A 21,338-nucleotide genomic window follows, 5' to 3' on the forward strand; every position below is an offset into this window, starting at 1 on the left:
ACCCATTCGCTGTGTTTTCTTCAAATAGCTACAAAGGAAAAACAAACATGAATGGACTGAAGGAGAGTACATTTTCTGAAGATTTCATTTTTTTGTTGAACTACTCCTTTAAGCAGTCAGTTCTGAAATTCTGAAAATGATTTTTTTATCTCCCTCAATCGCGCCTCGGTTATTAAAAAAAAAGCATTTTGAAAAAGAAGACCCGTGAAAAGGCACTCATTCATTTATGAAATTACATCGGAAGTGAAACAGACATGAAACTCGGGCTCCTGTGCTTATATCTTTGCACCTGTTCTAGTGACTAATGATTTGTTGTTGATTTGAAGATAAGCACTTATTTATTTGTTCATGGGAAGGAGCCGTGGGTCTGATGAACCTCTTTCTGATCCCACTGTTAATGACATCTTGAAATTTCTTATTGCGCTTCATCTTCAGTCCGATTACAAGCTTATGGGAAGAGAAAGTGTTCATTCAAACATATCCATTTTTAAACCTCAACCAATCACCGAAATCAATAAATTATTGTTGTAAATCTTTGAATGCCGTGGTAACACTGTCATCAAGCATTAACGCAAACAATGATATTAGCTAATCATTTCAGTAATACACAAACTTTAGTTTCTTTTTTAATGGGCACAAACAGTGACATACTTCCTCTTTTGCAAATAAACAGCAAATGGTTTTTTTGCAGGATTTTTAAAAGCTTATCTTAGTTAAACAACAGCTTTCAGTAAAAGGAGCGGTCCGGTTTTTCCAAAGAACTTGAAGTTATTGCTCCAGAAACTCCTTTAACAATGATCATTTTTTTATTTCTTGGCTTTATTTCCAGGATGATGAATAATACTTACAACGAAATCTGGTTACTGATTTCATTGTACCAAGAGTGATCACACACAATATTCAGTTTCTTGGTAATCTTGGTTCCCCTCCTAATCTTCTGGGGTAGGCCAGCATTCTGGATTTTAAAACACTTTCTCTGATAATATGGGTTGAATGAGTTCATACGCCTCTAATGACAGTTTGTCAAGTGATTGTAGTGTTTTTCAGCTTAGAGAGCAGAAAGTATGGGCTTGTGCTATGTAACAATGTATGAAACAGTGAAAGATAAGATTAATTGCAGCATCAACATCACCTTGGCGGACCTATCAGAAATGTCATAGAGTATGGATACTCATACATTGTGTTCAACCGCATTCATCAGACACTTCTAGACTTCCACAGAATTTGAAGGAAAAGACCATCTGTCCCGCATCCTTGTGGTTAGCAGGGTTTATTCCCAGAATTGCCTAGATGAGAGATTAGGTTGACTGGTACAATGATAGAAAGCAATGCACAAAAACTATTTAATGCAACACTGATTTATGGACCACCTTATGCATTAACCTCTTATTAATAAAAATCGGTCGCAGTGATCTTTTCAGCTCTTCTAGAAAAGCTAAATGTTTATCGGTACGGGCAACATCGTGGTTTGGAATAGTAGCGCAAAAGTAGTCGAAAAGTATAGATTAAAAATAATAACTATCTAAATCTCTTTCTGAGGACCTCGTTTATGGCCTTTTTAATTAAGAGTAATGCGTAACTAAGTGTTATATTCCAACGTTGACGTTGATTAAGAATAAGGAAGCCCACTGGAATTTATAAAAACTTATTATATAATATTTTAATTGCATGTCACGGATTTCTAGACCATTGGAAGCAAAATGGCAAGAAGAGAGCGAATGTGAGAGTTTGATTGTGCTGTGGCGCCACCTAGTGTTAAGACAGTGAAACGCAGCGCTTAAATGTGCAACGATTGTGACTCTTTGTGTTAATGTTGCGCGAAACCAAATAACTGCCGGATTACTGCTAAATAACTGTACGTCGTCGTGGATTCATTTACAAAACAGACGTATTTGCTGGAGAGAAAAAAACTATTAAAAATATTTTTATTTCCTCTGCGTGTTTTCAACGATGTATCAGCTCCCCAGATTCAGTAGCGTGAAGTCAGATAAAAATGGGCTAAATATGAGGTTGTAGCGATATCACAGATTTATCGTTGAGTAGTTGTTTCGTTCTCTTCTTTTATTAGCCCATTTAGCAGAACAACCGTCCTGTTTTACCTGAATGTCGCGCCTTTGGTACTCTCACAACTGAAAAAACTCACTTTTTCACTTTTATTAAGTATAAACATGAATCTCACGCACAGCTTATTTGATGTTATGATGTTGACGTGGCCCATTTTAGCTGACTTCGCCCTAAGCTTTTGCCTACTGTGCTAAATATTGCTATTAAAAAACTATCCTTAAATTGTTCTTGATGAGAAACGAACAGAATACCAGAATGGTTTGACGCGAACTGAATGAGACAAATAAAGATAAATGTACACAGGTATTTCGCCTATCTTATATAAAGGTGAAATAACGGGTTGTAAAGACTACTTAAGGCGTTTAATCCGATTAGCCACATAGTGATTAACATCGGAATATTAGCCTTGTTAGCATATGTTGCGTGTCAGAAGAACTGTTATTACCAAATAGTTTACACACAGACGTACAGACATGCAAACGTAATGCAATTATAAATAGCACAGACTAGTAGAAATTAAATAAAACTGAAGAAAAAAAAAAAAAAAAAAAAAATTATATATATATATATATATATATATATATATATATATATATATATATATATATATATATATATATATATATAGTATTATATATTACACTACACAGAAGTAGAAGTAGCCTACAGAACAAAAAAATACATTAGCTTAGATATTATTACTAATAGCCTAGTATTGGGGCCGCAGGAAAACAACATAATAAAAAAAAAAAAAATACTCTCTTGTAGGCTAAGTATCTTGTCTGTATTAAGCAATGAACACAGTAGCTGCCAGATTTTTTTTTTTTTTTGCGATTTACTGATAAAGAGGAATATATTTTTACGAGAGAGTGCGTGTTTGTGTGTGATCGGTAGATGTCAGTATGATCTAATAATGGGGAGAGAGAGGGCGACGGCGGTGAGAAATCAAAAATATCACTAATAAAATAATACATAAATGAAAAACAACAACGCTGGATTTTTTCCCAAAAGCATCTGTATGCATTTCTCAGGTTTAGCAAGGCTTCACTTGGTTCGTTCAAACCTTTGAGAATTAATTTAGTTGTCACAGGGCTATTTATTTACCTCGAAGAACGAAAGAAATGATTGGACTGTAGTTAGACTGAACATTATATATATATATATATATATATATATATATATATATATATATATATATATATATATATATATATATATATATATATATATATATATGTATTAGATGGACATAAATTATATATAGATAAATGTAGCTATAAATTGTATGACCCTGCAAATAAATAAATTGTCGTACCGTAATCATTATAAAAATAAATGTGATGGACAAAACAGCTTTGCTCCACATGGGTTCACTGTTTTCGCTTGTTTAAACTCAGGTGAGTCCTAAATGTGCGGTGACTGTCCCGCCTCTTCAGATCAGGCAATGAAAACAAGCCCGCGCTTACATGACGCTTCTGTTTAATGAGGACTAGCAGGTAAGAAGCCCGTTCCTCGGCCATTTGTTATCATAACAGTAAACGCGTGGCACTCGGCTTTATAACCGGACATCAGGATGGTGAGCAGTCAGGTAAAGGCCACAAGGCGCTATAAGCCACCTAAAGACTATCTGTGTTACGGGTCACCGCTGCCAGCAGAGCCTCCTTCTAACGCAGACGGATCGAATCTACCGGTACCGGCCCAGAATGCATCAGGGGCAATAGCCAAGAGCAGCTGTCAAACAGGTGGGTAGAGGATATCTTCAAAACACTGTCCAGGAGGAGATCAATCGCTCTGATATCCATAGGCTCCTTGGGGAAACGGTTTAAGCCAGGTTTAACATGGTATTATCTGGTTTAGGTTGTCTTTCTGCTGGCCAAGCTAGTGCTTAACTGGTTTGTCTGATACTGATAGTCCAACAGCTAAGACCATCAGTCCGTGTTAGATATCACAATATTTAGATTTATATACAGCCTCATTAATATATTTAATAGGTAACTATATATGTACACGTATGCATGCTATACGGTTAGAATCTAATCTTATGCTGTTATTGTCATTAAAGCAAGCCTCAAATCTGAGTTATCATAATTATTACCTGTATGAGCATACATACAATCGATTGTACTTTTTAAATTAATTTCTGGCTAACATTTGATTTGCTGTTTGCATGCTGTTCGATCATGTTAAGGTTGGAATACGCTGCATTTAAGAACAGAACAGATCTAAAATACCCAGCCTCATAAACTTAAATGCTTTGCAAAAAAACTGCCCATCATACAGTGGACGACCATACAGTACCAGGCTTTAAAGTTGTTCCAGTCACAATAAATTCGAACAGAAATGTGCTCGGTGTTGCGTAGATGACGCCTGTCAAATAAAAACAATGTGTACTAAAAATTAGCTGAAAATACCCATGTTTTAAGTCCTCTGACTGGATGGACTCATCGCCTGAGGCTTTGACCATCATATACCACAATGGTTTTCAGTGGGATTCTGTTGACTCAAGTCCGCAGACTGGTCATCAACTTCTCCAGACAGTAAATATGAGGAAAAATTGGAACAAAAACCTTGTATTCCAGACTTAAGATGTTGCTGTATGCAGTTTTGTTGTTGCTGCATCATTAATAGGCCTGTGTTCCTTTAGGACTAAAAACACAAGTCAGCTTCTGGAAAAGAAGTACCTTGGAGTCCGAGTTAGAATGCCAGTGCGGGACATGCTCAGAAATATACGGATAGCCAATGGTATTGACCCCAAAGATCTGCAGGTATGATTTTTTCATGTCTTACAGTCTTCTACGGTCAAACTGAGGCATGCTTCTCATGGTCTTCTTCTTTATCTGTCTCTTTACAGGGAAAACATTTAAAGACATCTAAAGGTAAGGTTAACACGTAAAATATCAGCATAATAATTATAACTTTGTGTTTCTGATCAGCACTGTCTTTGGTCAAAAGGATAAGAAACGAAAGTTAACACAGGTGGAAACCGGAGACGTTTTCTGGTGAGTGACGCCTTTTCTGCCACTGCAGAGCTATCTTCGTGTTTGGTAACTTCGTTGGTATTACAAAGACAGGTTGTGACACATTTCTCATGTCTGCTACAGAAGAAACCTCAAACCAAAAGCCTAGAGGAGCTTGCAATTATAGTAGAAGTGCTGGAGGAGGATCTCAAGACCTGTCAGTCAAACAGATTGCCAAACAAAAGCCCTTTGGCTTCATACTCTTCTGAGTCCTGGGTTGAAGATGCATCTCCACATGGTGTCATGAACACATATGGCCAGGAGAATGAGGTACCTTTGTCTCCAAGCTACTCTGTGCCCTCCGCAACCTCCCCTGTCCATTCGGTGTCCAGCTCCTACCCATCCCCTACTTACAGCCAGGGTGCCGAAGGTCTTCATGGGGATCAGAAAGACTATAGCAGTTATGAGTCCGATAAATACAGGTATGATGATCTAAATGGAATAAACTCATGCGAATACCAGGTGCCTTCTCCCCAAGAGTCATTCAGCGCCAGTCCCAACCCAGAAGTCTGGGATGTTTCTTCTCAGAAGATGAACTATACACCATGGCCACATTCTCAGCAGGGAGAGGGAGCAGCATGACCTTCTTCTGACTCAAATGGAAAGAGAGGAGAATATGCTAAAAAACATATCTGACCAGGAGCTTCTTGCTGTAGACAAAAACGGAAGGATGTAAGATAATTTTTCTTTTTACTTCAAGAACTCACTGTAGCCATTGCAGATGGTTTCTTCATGCAGATCCTAATGAGTAATCTTTCAAAGGCGGCTTATAATTTAAAAAAATGAAGAAAACGCACACAGTTTCTGAAAAATAATTTTCAAGTACCAAGAATTGCAAGGGTAGTTTTTGCAGTGCCACCTTTATCATTTCAAACTTTTTATGAAATACAGAAAGAACGAAAGTGGGTCTCCCATCGCTGTTGTCGCGCTCAATAAGCAGCTGCATTAGTTTTCCACTTCCAACTTTATGACAAACCCCATTATTAAGTTCTCAAGCAGAGCAGAATAAAAGAGATTAATGGGAACCCAGCTGAAATCTGAAGCGCTTCGAGCCAACAAAGATGGCGCAGAGGGTCTTCAAACAAACCTCTTGCATGAAAATGACTCGAACAATGGTTATTGGTGATGGCCGCATGCACAGACCTGACAAACATCCTGAAAGACTACACCAGTGGAACTGACAGTGTTTTCAAACACAATAAAAGACGATGCAAGGGTTTACCTTTCACTGGAATAGATCTCTAGTACTCCACCCATTGAATGCAGCTGTTTACAATTAGCGATACCATGACACTGCAAAGCGAACAGATCATGCAATGGAAAGTGACTACTTTCGTTCTCTCTCCACAGTCTTTTACACAGAGTTGTTGAAGAGGGAAAGAGATCCTTGTGTAATGCGTATTGCCAGAAGGATGGCGGCTCTGAAGAAACTGGATATCAAAGATTCAGAGGAAAGGTGACAAACAATCATACATGCATATTCTCAGAGTGTCAGTCACTCGGGCAAACACGCATAAATGTTGCATGGGCTGTTTTTCTTCCCAGACTCCTTCATCTTGCTGCACAGAAGAATCAACACTTCATGGTGGCTGATTTGGTGTCACTTGGTGCAAATATCAATGTGAAGGACCGGTATGGGAAAACATGTCTTCATCTCAGTGCAGAAAATGGATATATTCGAGTGTTGGAGGTAAAATCTTTGTGGTACTGAGTATTAACATACAGAGCTTACTTCTGCACACTCACTCATACTTTTAAATATGTTTTCTGACAGGTCCTGAAAGGTTTGATGACAAATGGCGTGTATATTAATTTGGAGGAAAGAGATGCAAACGGTACAAAATGATTATTGCTTCTGTTCATTTTTGTGTTAAGTTGGCATGTTCAAAATCTTTTCTGAGATTTGTCTGCAGTAAGGCAGTGGCTGCGTTCCTACTGCCTTAACGTGAGAAGAATCCAGCAGTGCTGGTCACAAACTTGTTTTTTTTAGGTGACTCATTTGACAATCATTTGTCATCAGAATTTGCACAACAAAGGAGAGACTTAGAAGTGATGTGGTTTAATGGTTAAAGATTCAAGTTAATAGTTGAACGCTTGTTGGCAGAGTTTTTTGTGCCAGTGAATTAAGAATATGTACCACTTTGGTATATTTTGGTAACATTTTAAAATGTTGCACCAAGTATCAGTAAACAATGCTTTTGGTAAAATATTTAGTCATCTTAGATAATAGAAATACAAGTTTTGATTGCTAGTTCTTGTTAGCTCAGGTCCATTCATTTGATATGTATTAGTAAATGTTAATTTGAATGAAGACTGATTATTAAATGCTTAGAATTATTTGTATTATTAGAGAACTTAACTAATGTTAACAAATGGAGCCTTATTATGCTGCCAATATTTCTTACCAACCAGGAAAAAATAAGCCTATTGTTGTATATATACAGTGCCTTGCATGCCAATGCTTGCATGCCAAGACATATGAAAACACGCTTGGAATTTGCAAAAAAAGCACCTAAAGGACCGTGTGACTGTAAGAAATAAGATTCTTTGCTCTGATGAGCCTCAATTCCAAACATAATGTTTGAAAGAAACCTGTGTGCTGGTGTCAGCCTCATGCTGTAGGGTTTCTTTTCAGCGACTGGGACTGGGGAATGCATCAGAGTAGAAGAAAGCTCAATGCACTAAAATATAGAGATAGCCTTGTAGAAAACCCAGTCCAGAGCATTCAGGACGGTGACTCTAAGCACACAGCAAGAGCAACTCTTTGAATGTATTTGAGTGACCCAGCCACACAGTCTCGTATTGAACTCAATCAGATATTTCGAGAGACCTGAAAATGTGTGTCTGCCCCATCCAACCTGACAGAGCTTGGAGAGGTGAGCAGGTGAAGTGAAGAATGACAGATAATTGCCAAATGCTGATATGCAAAGCTTGTGGTATCAAAAGACTTGAGGCTGTAAACGTGCTTCAGCCAAGTAGTGGGTTAAGGGTTTGAATACTTATGCAATGTGCTTAATTCAGGGTTGTTGGTGCATGAAGTGTGTGTGTGTGTGTGTGTATATATATATATATATATATATATATATATATATATATATATATATATATATATATATATATATATATATATGTGTGTGTGTGTATGTGTATTAATGTTTGTTCTTGTCTCTATGACACTATAAATATATGGTCATCATTTGTCAAAAAAGCACTTCATACAGTGTTGTTGTTTTTTTCATAGTCAATGATCAGATCATTATCATCATAATCAGATACCATCTAAAATGCATTAATACAATTCTGTCTTATCAGGACACTTGTATAAAACAGCAACTGCATCTTGCAATTTAAATAATGCAGTAAGTTGCAGTGCTCGCCAAAGCGGTAAAACTGTGCTCACCCCGGCTTGATCCACGTGCTTTTACATTCAGCTTATTTTTGATCAAAGCGGTGCCTAATTAGAAGCGTATTTCAAGCGCGTGTAAAGAAGACGGATTCACGGTGTTTTCTTTGCAGGGCTCAGCGCGTTGCAGTGTGCGGCAGTCGCTCTCAACCACACGGTGCGCGAGCTGGAGCTGTGCGAGTCTGCAGGACGGGTCAGACTGCACACCCTTCTCAAGGAGCAGATGATGGAGACGCTAGAGTGCCTCCTTCAAATGGAGTGCTGTTTACACGCTCCGGTGAGAATGAGAGACACGCATGCTGCTAGCTAAAGCGATTCAAAAGAGTAGGAGTTTTTTTCATATAGGATCAGGGTGGCTACAGCGTGACGGAAAGAGCATGGTGTGAACAAGCACCCTTTCAGTCAAATGAAATCAAGGTGTGAGGCGTGTTTAATCTTGATGACTAATGTTCTGCAGAGAATCGTGTTCGAAATGGTGTTAAACCCATGCCTTTAACCTGATACATAACACATTTTGCGCACGGCAGTCATTTTAAAGCCATTACTTAATCGTTTTTCTGTTTTCAGGCCAGAAACAACGTGATTTAGGAGCGGTTCGGTTGTGGCTGCTTCGGAGTTGTTTTCTCTGTCAAGCCAGGCAGTGCTTTTAACTGACGGTAAATGTTTTTGAGTGAATACAAGCTTTTACTTGCCGCTGAAGACTAAATGTACATACACGAAAGGAGGATGAGGATAGTCTTCAAGTCATGGTAAAGCTATGTATTATGCAACTGTAGATTTTGTTCAGTGTTCAGGTGAAAAGGGAGGAACAAAAACACAACGGTTGCCCATTAGCTGGTTTCTGTGAAACTTCCACTGTTAGTTACATTTGAGTAGCAAAATGTTTAAAACAGAATAGAACTGTGGTAAGACCTACGAGTCTGTCAACTACCACCATTCCTATTTGCTCCAAGAGCAAATAGTTTTGAGATTGATGTTACTGTAATGGTTATGTTTATTGCTGTACAAAACCGAAAGCAAAAACGTGTCAGCAGCGGAACTGATTTTTTTGATTTGATAATATTTTTTCCCACTCTATTTTTCTCCGAATCTGACAACATTTTGACACAAAAAGCATTTTTGTAATTTTGCTTTTGCGCTAATGCTAATGCATTTACAACAAAAATACATACACATTGCTGGTGTTATTTTCCTTTTACAAAGCTGCCAATTAACATTTGAGATCAGTGTTTTTAAGGACTTAATGGATCTATTCAGAAAGGACGCATTAAAGTGACAGTAACATATTTATCTGTCAAGCTATTCTTATAACGATTTCTACAAAAACATTAAGCCCTGAAACTGATTTCAGCATTAATAATAATAAGTCTTGTGCATATAACAATGATTTCTGAAGGTTTGCCAGGAATAATTTACTTTTTCAGACAAGAAAAAAAATTACTTTTTTCTTTTTTTTTTTTAATCATTTGCTTTTAAAAGCGGTCTGAAACCTGAGAAGCAGTTACTGTATGATGATTTGATTTAGAAAGTATATGCTAGTGTTAGAGGTAAGATGCTTTAAAATACTCTTATTAACTTTTATACTTATGCAAGAAAAAAGGAACGGCTTCTTAATGCTGGCTGTAATTTGTAATAATGGGGATCCACTCATACAAATAATACAGAGCCACGAGCGTGACCCTGATTAAAGCTCTTCTTAATAGTGTCTTCCTCTCAGACACAACGAAACCTATTTGTTTTGTCTATCGGGGGCTGTAAGGTATTTCCAACAACATGGTATTTAGCATATTTTTGTAATAGGCAACATTAATATATCTTAGAATTCATATTTTGTGACTGTCCTCATTTCTGTTTTACATTATTAAACAAACGGGCGTGGTAACGCTGTTGATTTTACACGGGACAGCGAGGGTGAAGCATATATCTCGCATACTAAATATAATAGGGGTACTGTATGTATACGATTTATCCAGGGCTTCATTTACGTTTTATTGGAAGACATCATGCATAGTATGTTTTATTATTATTATTATTTTTTTTTTTTCAAATATGCTTTAACGCGAATATGGTTTTAGAAACAAAATAGACATATGTTAGGGGAGCGGGTATGAATTATGAAATTTGATTGTTTATTTGTGGTGGTTGTTATAAATACATCAGGTAATATTCATAGTGTGTAAGGGTTAGGGTGAATGGGTGTAAGTTTTTTCTTAATTGATATGGGTATCAAGTTACTGAAAAAAAATATTATTAAAAATGACAATCTTGCTAATGCATAATGCGCGTGAGTAAAGAGCGTGTGGGAAAACTGCAGATTAAGTATAGGTCATAAAATGTCAGTGATTTGTGGAAACATAACAAGGTGTTCAAGCTCTGGCCACGATTGCGATTATCCATGCATAAAAGGGGTTTTTGTATTATTGGTATTGGGAGTTATTTTTGCATTACTCTGAGAAGAGGAGTTCTCATAAACTTAAATGATGAGTTTTTGGACTCCCATCATTCATATCTTGCGCAGGTCTGTGCCAGAGGCATTATGGGGCAGGTTTGTACTGATGAGATGCCAGTGCAATTATCTGCTTGCTCTGTTGTTTTCCTCTTGACCCTGTTCTCGAGAAAGAGAGAGAGAGAGAGAAAGAGTCTTTTGTTAGAGACACACTTTTTGTTGCATGTATACGCGCTGATGGAAAATAATAAAGCTGTTACATTTAACTACCGCTCTTTGTGTTGTATGTACTCCGTGTTTGAAAGCCTGTAATAGTAATTATTCTAAAAATGTAAAATCTTAGTATCTCCTGTATGTTTTTTTTTCTTTTGTGAGATATTTCTCAGAAGGGTATTACGATAAAACGAGGCTGCAGGGCTGCCAGAATGACGAAACGATAGCCATGGCAGTTACTCAGAAGACTTCGAGTGCCGCTTTCTTCAATCTTCAGAAGGCACACAATAGCTTTAAGACTGGTATTAATACATTACGCGCTGAGAGTCTTGACATCCGCCCTCGCTCTGTTTAGCAAATTCCTGAGAGTTCATGAGAGATGACTGATTCGGCTTCTTAAGTGACTCACTGACTCATTGATCCGGACACAGCCGGAGGAGAAAAGTTTCAGAGATTGATGACTTTTCCTCGACTCCTCATACAGAGCTGCTGTGTGAACTGTAATATATAGACCGTGTTTGTCAATCCTCTGCTCTGCGCATTTTGTATGGCTACCTTATCTATTTCATTTAGTTTCATTAGTATTTCAGCTTTAACTAAAGTAAAAAAATTCAAATTTTTCAGTTTTTAATGTTTACATATTTATCCATTTTTTTGGTTTTATTTCACTTAACAAATAATTCTTGGTAACATCATTTTAGAACAGGTTTCACTGATGTTATTTAATGCTAACTATAAACAATAATATAATATACGCCGGCAACATATTAGGCCTATTTACATTGTTTAATAAACATGCCAAAGTCCATTTTTGCGTATCAGTCTCGTATGGCTGATTATTATTAGTTGATGTTTGCCCAGGTCAATTAACTGTTTTTAATAACGCAGTACTAAATACTGGAATTGACTTGAATGGCTGGAAAAGAGCGACTGGCACATTTGTCAAAGTTGCTCTTTTGCATCCCACATTAGAAATAAAATTGTACCGATTTGTAAAGAGCAAACGATGACAGAATTTTCATATCTGAAACTGAAAAAAAGTGTATATATATATATATATATATATATATATATATATATATATATATATATATATGTAGTGATACCATAGAACCATTTATGACAACATTTTAATAATAGAGAACCTCTTCTACCGCTTTCCGCTTGACCTTTTGTGCAATGGAGAGGGTTCATGGATATTATTCTTCAGTAAAGAACCTTTATTTTTAAGAGTGAAAACTATTCCTTTAGTGATTCCAGCAGTCACAGATAAGAATCACTTTTACTGTAGGCAATAGCAGCCTTCTATTGAAAGATGTGTAGGGTGTGTCTAAACACGCATGTATTCTAACCCTGCAAACACACACACTTTGAAGCGATGCCAGTGCTGTCAGACTGTCTTTCTTATATTCCTTCAAGCATGATCAGCTGGAAGGTAAACAGAGCGCTGAGTGAAATGCCCTTTGCCCCGAGGGCCACAAGTTAACGCCTCTAAGCTTCTCACGCACATCCTTCACCGCTCTGCATTCCCCAGCTCTGTTTCTTCAGAAGTCACATCACACGCTGCCTATTAAAAGACTGAATGAAATTCCCGTACTGGAAATAAAGAAGGCAGGTGCGATCCACCAAAAGACTTGCACTTGCATCAAAAGATTGCGGAAAGAAAACATTGATTTAAATCGCACCACTGCTAGTAAATGGTGTGCGTGAAATTAAACGTGAATAATGGGGCTAGGATTTGAAATGTAAAAAAAAATCCATTGTGTTCTTACTCTGGTAACGTTTGACACACACTCGCCTGTTTTGGGAGAAAAACACATTATTCAAAGATAATGCGAATATATTTTTTCATTTTGTTACGGCTTGTACAATACTTTTTTCATCTTTAGAGTTAAAAAGCAATTGACAATTAAATATCTAAAAAACATTAGATATAGGAGCTCTGTACAGGATGATGTTGCACTGTTCGGTTCAGGTGGAATAGCTGAAAGAAAATAAAGGAATGGGGCCATCTTGTGATCCCCGGGCTATAAACTTGTCCCAGCTATTATCACATCTATCTATCTATCTATCTATCTATCTATCTATCTATCTATCTATCTATACACACACATATTTTTCCTTTCCGAAAAAATAATACAAAATGTATTTAAATTTTTTTCCATTATTTCATAACATTATTCATTATTTAATTATGCATTTTATCAGTTTAGTTTGCTCAAATTTCATAAACTGAAAAACAAAACAAAAAACACCGAATCAGAGTTTATTAAAACCGACTACAGTTAAATGAAATCCTGCTGAATTAAAGACTTCTCGTTAAAGGCTTAATTAATTTCCGATTAGCTTTTTAAAGTCACGAATTTTCACGCGGAAAAAAGACGGGTTTTTTTGCACGCGTGATATTTAAAAGCGTTTATCTACGCTATAAAAAAATAAAAATGCCTAGCAAATTTTTTTTTTTTTTTTAAATATATCATATAGTAATATAATAATAATAATAATAATCATAATAACGTCGAAATATAATTATAAAGCGTATAAGACCTGATCATGTTTTTGACATATATTTGACATGAATATATTGTAAATTAAAGGTTCGCTGTATGTTTTTCTATCAACTGTAGATTGTAATATAGTGTGTAGGACGTAGCGCTGTGATCTAAACTCACATAAAGCGGCTGGGGTCCTCGCGCCAACAATAACAGCCCGCGAGCGCTGCCTGCCGTCTCAATTATTCCTTTGATGCCATCGTGAGGCCACATCACACATTACAACCAGCCACACGTATAACGTACTGCACGTTTGATGGAGAAATCTGAATTATAACTGGTTAAATAGCGCCAATAGCTCGTGAAAAGTGCAGCAGTTCGACAGCAGTTTGCCGTCAGTTTTCTGCTCAAAGATGAAAAGTGCAGGCATGTTAGCTTGAGTACTGAAAATGTAAATAATAATTATATATATATATATATATATATATATATATATATATATATATATATATATATAAAAAGAAATATTATACTTCAATAATTATCCTTAAAAAGCTTTATCAAATGGATAAATAAATAAAAAAATCAGTGTAAGTACGAATTTTAAAAGGGATAAAAGGTTTTAAAAACATTACTAACAGCCTTTTATTATTTACATATTTAAACACCTTGTAAAAATAATATATAATTTTTTATTTTGATAAAACATTTGAACGATCATCATCGTGTGCATGTGTGTTTAAGCAAGCGCAATAATTCTTCATCACAATGTTCGTAAAATATTTAAGAATCATTTATTGACATTTGAATCGAACAAAAATAAGAATTACTGCACAATATAATTTGTATTTATTAATCAAGTGTTGGTAGATTCTGAAACACATTAGAACCTGCAGAAATAAATGCATTCAGATTTGCTACGCTTGTCTGTTTTCAGAGGCACAGTGTACTACTGTAGTAACGCACCTGTTCAAATAAGTTGAAATCTTTCAAATTCTTCTGAATTTTAAGTCCTGTAGCAAACGACAGTGATTGTTTTCCGCAAACCTGCATAAAACAATCTATATCTCATTCTGGTTACATACGTCAATCAAAAAAAACAAACAAAACAAAGCACATATTTTTTTTGTAAAGCGCTATGTTAATGAGAATAAAACGAATGGGCAAAATTAAAAATTCTACATATTGTCATAATGCACAAAAGCATTTCATTTCATATTTTGGGTCATGCAATAAATTGTAACCCAACATGCTTTTCAATGTATTAGACATGCATTCCATACCTGAGCCAAAAAAATCAGTCGTTAATATGCTATAAACCTTCATGTATAATATATTTTAAAGCAATTTAATTATAGCTGCAAAAGCCGTTTCTCCTCTATTCTAAATATAATTACATGAGATAAAGGAGAAATAGAAGAAAACACGTGAAAATATAAAGCAAAAAGACAAAAAAAGGTAGTGACATTATACATCGCAGTGCTTTGCATTATTACAATAGTAAGAATTTTGATCATGTCGCTACGTTATTACAAATTCTCATTATGTTGTGCTGATGAACGGAGCAAGCCTGTACAGAATATCTTTCAATAAAAGTAGCACAGATCGTGTTCACTAAAACAAACCAGTAGGGTTGAAGAAAGAAATTCAGTCAAATCTCGAGATGGGCAGCTTTTCATTAAATATAACACTGTCAGTCATTAGAACGTATTCAAGGCTATCGTCACAGTGCTTCAGATATTATGCTCTCAGTTTCATGAAACCATGCGGCTTTCGCTTTGGAAAAACACAACCATTTTAATACACGAGCTCTTGTTTTTTTTTTTTTTTTAACTAACTATTTAGAGCATAAAAACATGCTGTCAGAGCCTGGCGTGAGTGAAATGCTGGTAAAAGACGGTTTAGGCACTGGAATCCTCTTTTAAGCGCTGACTGCGAGCCTTGTAGACTTCAATCAGGAGATCTTTCACATACTGAATCTCTCTCTACAGATTCTGCTTTGTCCCGAAGTTCTCTGTTCCGCCTCTTCCAAACCATGAAGCTCCTCCTCCAAACAGTCCTGCTCCGCCTCTCTACGCTGACGGTACCTATTGTTTTTCAGCAACATTTGTGGAATAAAATAACATGGTTCAGCGCTTCTGCTCGCTTTTTTTTTTTTTTTTTTTTTTTTAAGCAATCATGCTCGCTTTTTAATAACTCTTGCAACTTAACTAACTGAGTCACCATAAACAAAGTGGCTACGGTACCTGTGGGCGGCGGACTTGTTCTGATCCCTCTTCTTCTGCTTATGTTTCTCCATGGTTTCTCTCCGAGCAACCTACTTTAACATCTGGCTTAAACGCGCACTGACTTTCCCGTGACCTTTGCAGTGGTTTCTGGATGGGCAACTCAAAGAGGACCCAACACTGTCTCCGACAGACATTCAAAGCTTTGATCCCCAAGGCATTCGTGGTGCAAGTAGTCATTATTCTGGATATCAAGAGCCCCAGTTCTGATTGGCTGATCGATTTCATTCATGAAGCCGTGATATGGCTCTAAATTGGCAGTTATCTGATGAAAGTAGCACTCGGCTACTTCGGATTGTTTATACGGCGGACAGCTCGCTCTCTCGCGCACTGCAAACGGGCATAGCAATCCCGCCGTGGCGAGCATCTTCATCCCGTGGCTCTGGCCCTCCCGTTTGTGGTGCGGCTCCAGGAGCCGCCGAGATCGTGAATCTCTCATCATCTCCGCTCGGTAAAACACGTCTTCCGTGAAGCAACTTTTCTCTTCTTCCTTCAACAGTATGGCACATTCGCGAACCTTCTTCGCGCTCGCGTGGCTCTTTCCGAAGGATTTGTCGACAGAGCACTGGTCAAACGCCAGCTCCGTAACCTGAATGAGTCCCTTTGAAAGTCCACGCCTCCTTCTCTCGAACACCTCCACGCCTTGCATCCGCTCGCTGATATTCTTTGGCTGTTGCAGTGTGTCCGAATGTAGCTGTAGGGGCCGGGGCGAGACATTTTCGGTCGGCTCACGGAGCCCCCACAGAAGCCTCGCAGGTCGAGATCTCCGGTTGCTAGGGAAACCAGCCTGGGATTTGTTTCAGGTTGGTTTGCATTGTACGAAGCGCAGGGCAACTGGTAGTACGACTGCGTAGCCATAGCTTGCAAGCTTTTGTCACATTTTTGCCATTTCTCCAATTTCATAGGCGCCGATTCATACAGGTAATAATCCTCCAGCTGAGCCAGTTCTTCTTTAAGAAGAGTGGTCATAACCTCCAAGTCGGAGGGCATTTGGACATCATGCTCCAGAGGCGAAGGTGGGATAGAGGAACCAGGAGAGGATTCCGTGGAAGTAGAGTTTGGGTAAGCGTCAAAAGTTTTTGTCATCCAATCTGTAGAGGAAAAACAACATGCTTAATTCGATAAAAGCACGATATGAAATATTTTCAACATGCATGTTTGCGCAAATGGCGTATGAATAGCTATAGCTACGCATTTTAATGTTAAAACTATGCAAGCAACCAAAACAGCAACAACAAAAAAAAAAAAAAGAAACGACGATGCGATCACCAAAATATTTGCTTTACTTACTGTACGCCATTAACACATACGCTGCAGTGCGGTTCCCACCAACAATCGGACAAAATAAAAGTGTCGTACTGCTTACCAATTTAGTCCTACGTCTGTGCAGACTCCTCCCTCCGCCTGTGATTGGCCTTCGTTAGCCAGTAGGAAAGAGGGAGCTCTTAAGCCGGCTGTGCAAATGAGGGGAGTCTTCCTGGGAATAATGTATGCCGCCACAATTTGCTGTATTCCGGTTGAAATGGTGAATTGCGTACAATGCATGAGAATCAAGAAATGCCACATACGGGAAAGAGATGCGAAAACTGAAACCTATGTGAAAAAAAAAAATAGAAGTAAAAAAATAAATAATAAAAAGTTAATTTCCGCTTTCCAGGTGTCAAAAAATTAATAATAACACAAGCTTGAACATTTCATTTTATGGAATTTCACTTTTTCCTCCAAAAACAAAATGTAAATTTTAGAAAATTCGTTATTTTAGCCTAAATTGACTAAAATAATAGGATGGAGTGTAATATTTTCTAATAATTTCAAATAAATTAAATAAATTAAAAAAAATCTAAAGATTTAAATCAGAATGTGACCTTTTGCTAGATCTCATTTGTTATTCTGTAATATGATACCTCTAGTCAAGTTCAGTGCCAAATGGGAAACAAAGGTTGGAATAAGTCTTAAAATATTAACTAAAAACTATTTTTAGTTTAAATTCTTTGTACTGTACTTTGTACTGTAGTTTATATTGTAAGTAAATGTAATTTAAAACTATACACTATATTGTGTTTTTAATTACACAAAGGCATCAAAAGTGCCTAAAAATAGAGCATTACACTGTAGTTTTGAAAAAGGAGCTTGTTAACAGTACAGAAAATATGCAGAAACTCAGTTAAGCAATTTTAGGTGCACTTTCATAACAAAACGTCACGACTAAACCCCATCTCCACACATTTTAGCATTTTGTCCTCGCAGTTCAGAAACTGTGAAAACTAGTTAAACTGAGATATAGACTGTCACAGGAAGTTGCGGCTCATATAAAAGTCTGAATGGAAGTTGACACTTACTCCATCGTGCCGAGGTGATCCGGTCTGAAGAGCGTCTGTGAGCGCAGTAAACCGCAGTGGAGGAGCTCACGTTTTCAATTTAGTGGAACATTGTCTCACTCTTTCTTCATTTGATGTCGAGACCGATCGGTTACGCGATAAATCGTTCAAAAGTTTTGGAGAACAGAGGAGTATCACGTCAAACCAAACAGTGACCGCGTCACACGAGCCCGTATCCTTCCGCCGCCGCGCCCCTCGGCGCAGGGTCCAAACTAAAGGGAGCGAGTTCGGTCCGAACTTCAACCTCGGGTCCGCGTTTCAAGTCTGCGAAACTGTCAAGTCCCTTTTTATTCTCTGATTAAAGCTCGCTTTTCACAAACGCGTTTCTCTTTCGAGACGCAGAGGACAAATGCATTCTGGTGGCGATCAAAGCGGGTCCAGACTGCCGGAACCAGACCGGGCGTGTATCGAAGCACAAATCTAAGCACGGAGACCCTCGTAAAGCACTATTTAACCACATGCGACGAGGAAGGACACTATATTACACTATGGAGATGTAACTCTTGTTGCAGCCCTGTTGCATCAGACCTGCTGGAATGTTGCCCGAGTTGAAACTTTGTTGCCACATTTGTCCTGATCCGTTTATGCTTTGGACATGTATAATGAGGTTTCATCTTTAAGACCATTGTTTGCAAAGGGGGAGAAAAGTCAAGACTTTTGCTGTAGAAACACTCATTAGCCCGTTTTGATTCGCACCGCACTTCCACCTCTGTGTAAAGGAGACTGGGCTAGTTGTCACACTCAGAAGTTGTCACAGAGGCTATATCACAGAAACAACAGGGTTACAAGTGAAAAGGCCAATTATACAAATGTATGTTTTGGTCTAGCTGTGGATTGTGTGCTGGTTTCAAACATCTAGTTCAAAGATTTTTTTTTTTTTCGTTTTATGTGGGGTGAATTCTGTCCTGTAAACTAAATTTAGACTGTCTTCATGTTTATTCTGTGGTTGTTGGACACCTAGCACGCGCGGTGTCAAGAAGATATAGAGTAAAGAGACATTTAGATGAATACCGAACTGTGTTTTCTGACAAAGGGTGACAGGTGGGGGTAAGTTGTCACGTTGATTTGAAATGCATTTGAATAAATATAGCCTACTGTATGTAGCCTATATAAGATTTCATAAAAAAAAAAAAAAAAAAATTAAATGAATACCTAATTCAGAAAAAAAATACAATAAATTAATTAAACGTGGCAGTTTACCATTTCAAATGCTGTTCATTTAAACTTAATAAATAAATAAATAAATAAAAATAATAAAACTGTGTCCAGGTTTCAAAAACAATGAAAAAACATGCATTTGTTCAATAATAATAATCTTTTTTTAAGTAGCCCAGCAAATCAGCTTATTAGAATGATTTCCGATGACACGAGGACTGCAGTGATGACTGCAGAATATACACTTCAACTGTATTTTAAAATATATTAAAATATAAAAAGTTCAAATTGTAACAATAATTCACAGTATAATTTTTCGCTGTATTTTTGATCAGATGTTTGCAAATTTGGTAAGCATTAAAAAAATATATATAAAAAGTATAAAACTTTATGTATTTATGTTTACTTTTACATTTCTGCTTTGTACTTCATTCAGTGTTTTAGCAATGTTTGTTTCACTAACTGTTTCATGTTTTTATAATTGTATTACTGTGCACATTTTTCTCATAGGTATTTTGATGGCAGGTGTGACAACATGCCCTACACAATAATAATAATAATAATAATAATAATAATAATAATAATTATTATTATTATTACTATTGGATTAACTTTGGAAACATTTAGTGTCTGTTTTTGCCACAACGCTGCAATATTCTGGCTACAAAATTGACCCATCATGAGAAATATTCTAATAAGTAATATGATTAGCCCCATTTTCTCCAATTAATTTCTGCTGCATTTTGCAGTTCTGCTGTAAACACAAAGTAATACAATATATAAATATAAAAATCAATTCTTTTTTACAGTAAATCTAGTTGAGATCATCCTTAAATACCGACAAAGTGCCTAATTATTAGAAATGCATTAAAAGCATGACTTTTCGATCGCACGTCTTACTTTAGTTTCATACTCAATTACGTGAAATTCTAACACGAGCTCACGCTCGAATCCATTGCACGCTTCTCACTGCGAAAACTAACCACAACCGATTGAACCACCTCTTGCCCTGCTGCCAAGTCAAAGTGAATACCGCTCTCTCGTCGCTTTTCTCATCCCGCTTACCGGAGGCGTGCTTTTTTTTTTTTTTTTTTTGATCTTCTCCAACTTTACAATTTTTTATTGCAATGGATGATCAATCCGCGAGCACACAAGGCATTTAAAATGAACAACATTTCCAGGCTCCATCGCGTTTGAGCTCATTTCTAAATAAAGTGCATTGTTATGTCCCAAATGCTCAAGCTGAAGATGTACATTGTAAAATATACATTATATAATCATTTGTTTTCTGAACAAGAACGAGGTCGCTCTCAGATACCGAGTGCCCTCTATCAATCAATAACACAGACTGCCGTTCACATCTGTCAGAGGAAAACCGTTTTGTTTTATTTTTTAGCATTTTTTCCCCTATTTCATTCTTTGTGATTTGTCATCATAACAATATTTGCAGTAAGAATAGCTGTTGTGTGATATCCATCCTTGCTTCGCTGCCATGAAGACTCTGGTACATTGATAAAGGTTACACCATAATTTCATCACCAGCTTGCAAAGAATCCTGCCCCCATTAATGTTTTATGTTCTATCTGGGGTAACATTAGAAATGCACACATGGGTTGTAAGAAATTCTGTTGCTAAGGTGCCAGTTATACTCTTACATCTGTAATTAGTGGGGAATTATGATAATTTTTTTCTTTTTAAAATAGCATTTAAATGAGAGAATATATCAAGGCTGAGTAATCAGTTTGTGAGATTTTGAGACATGAAAGCGCTGTGGGAGTGCGCTCTGTTTTCCAAAGGAATTATGTATTTTGAGGGTAATAATATGGGCTTTAAATGGAAAATATTTAGCTTATCACCGGTCACGGGCGATATCAGACGGGAGGGG

The 21,338-nt window shown here is 37.1% G+C and overlaps 1 protein-coding gene and 1 pseudogene across 1 annotated transcript; one reads left to right on the forward strand and one right to left on the reverse strand.

Moving 5' to 3' along the window:
• The first annotated feature begins 3,637 nt into the window (after positions 1-3,637).
• On the forward strand, positions 3,638-9,404 carry LOC122358612 (annotated as a pseudogene).
• A 6,619-nt stretch (positions 9,405-16,023) lies between these two features.
• On the reverse strand, positions 16,024-17,280 carry atf5b (activating transcription factor 5b). Its single transcript, XM_043258494.1, is given in 4 exon segments — positions 16,024-16,507; positions 16,509-16,565; positions 16,567-17,011; positions 17,211-17,280. Coding segments are annotated over 4 exon segments (996 nt in total). The 5' UTR covers positions 17,221-17,280.
• Between the last annotated feature and the right edge of the window lie 4,058 nt (positions 17,281-21,338).

The sequence above is a fragment of the Puntigrus tetrazona genome, chromosome 15, assembly GCF_018831695.1.
Source record: "Puntigrus tetrazona isolate hp1 chromosome 15, ASM1883169v1, whole genome shotgun sequence".
NCBI classification, from domain to species: domain Eukaryota; kingdom Metazoa; phylum Chordata; class Actinopteri; order Cypriniformes; family Cyprinidae; genus Puntigrus; species Puntigrus tetrazona.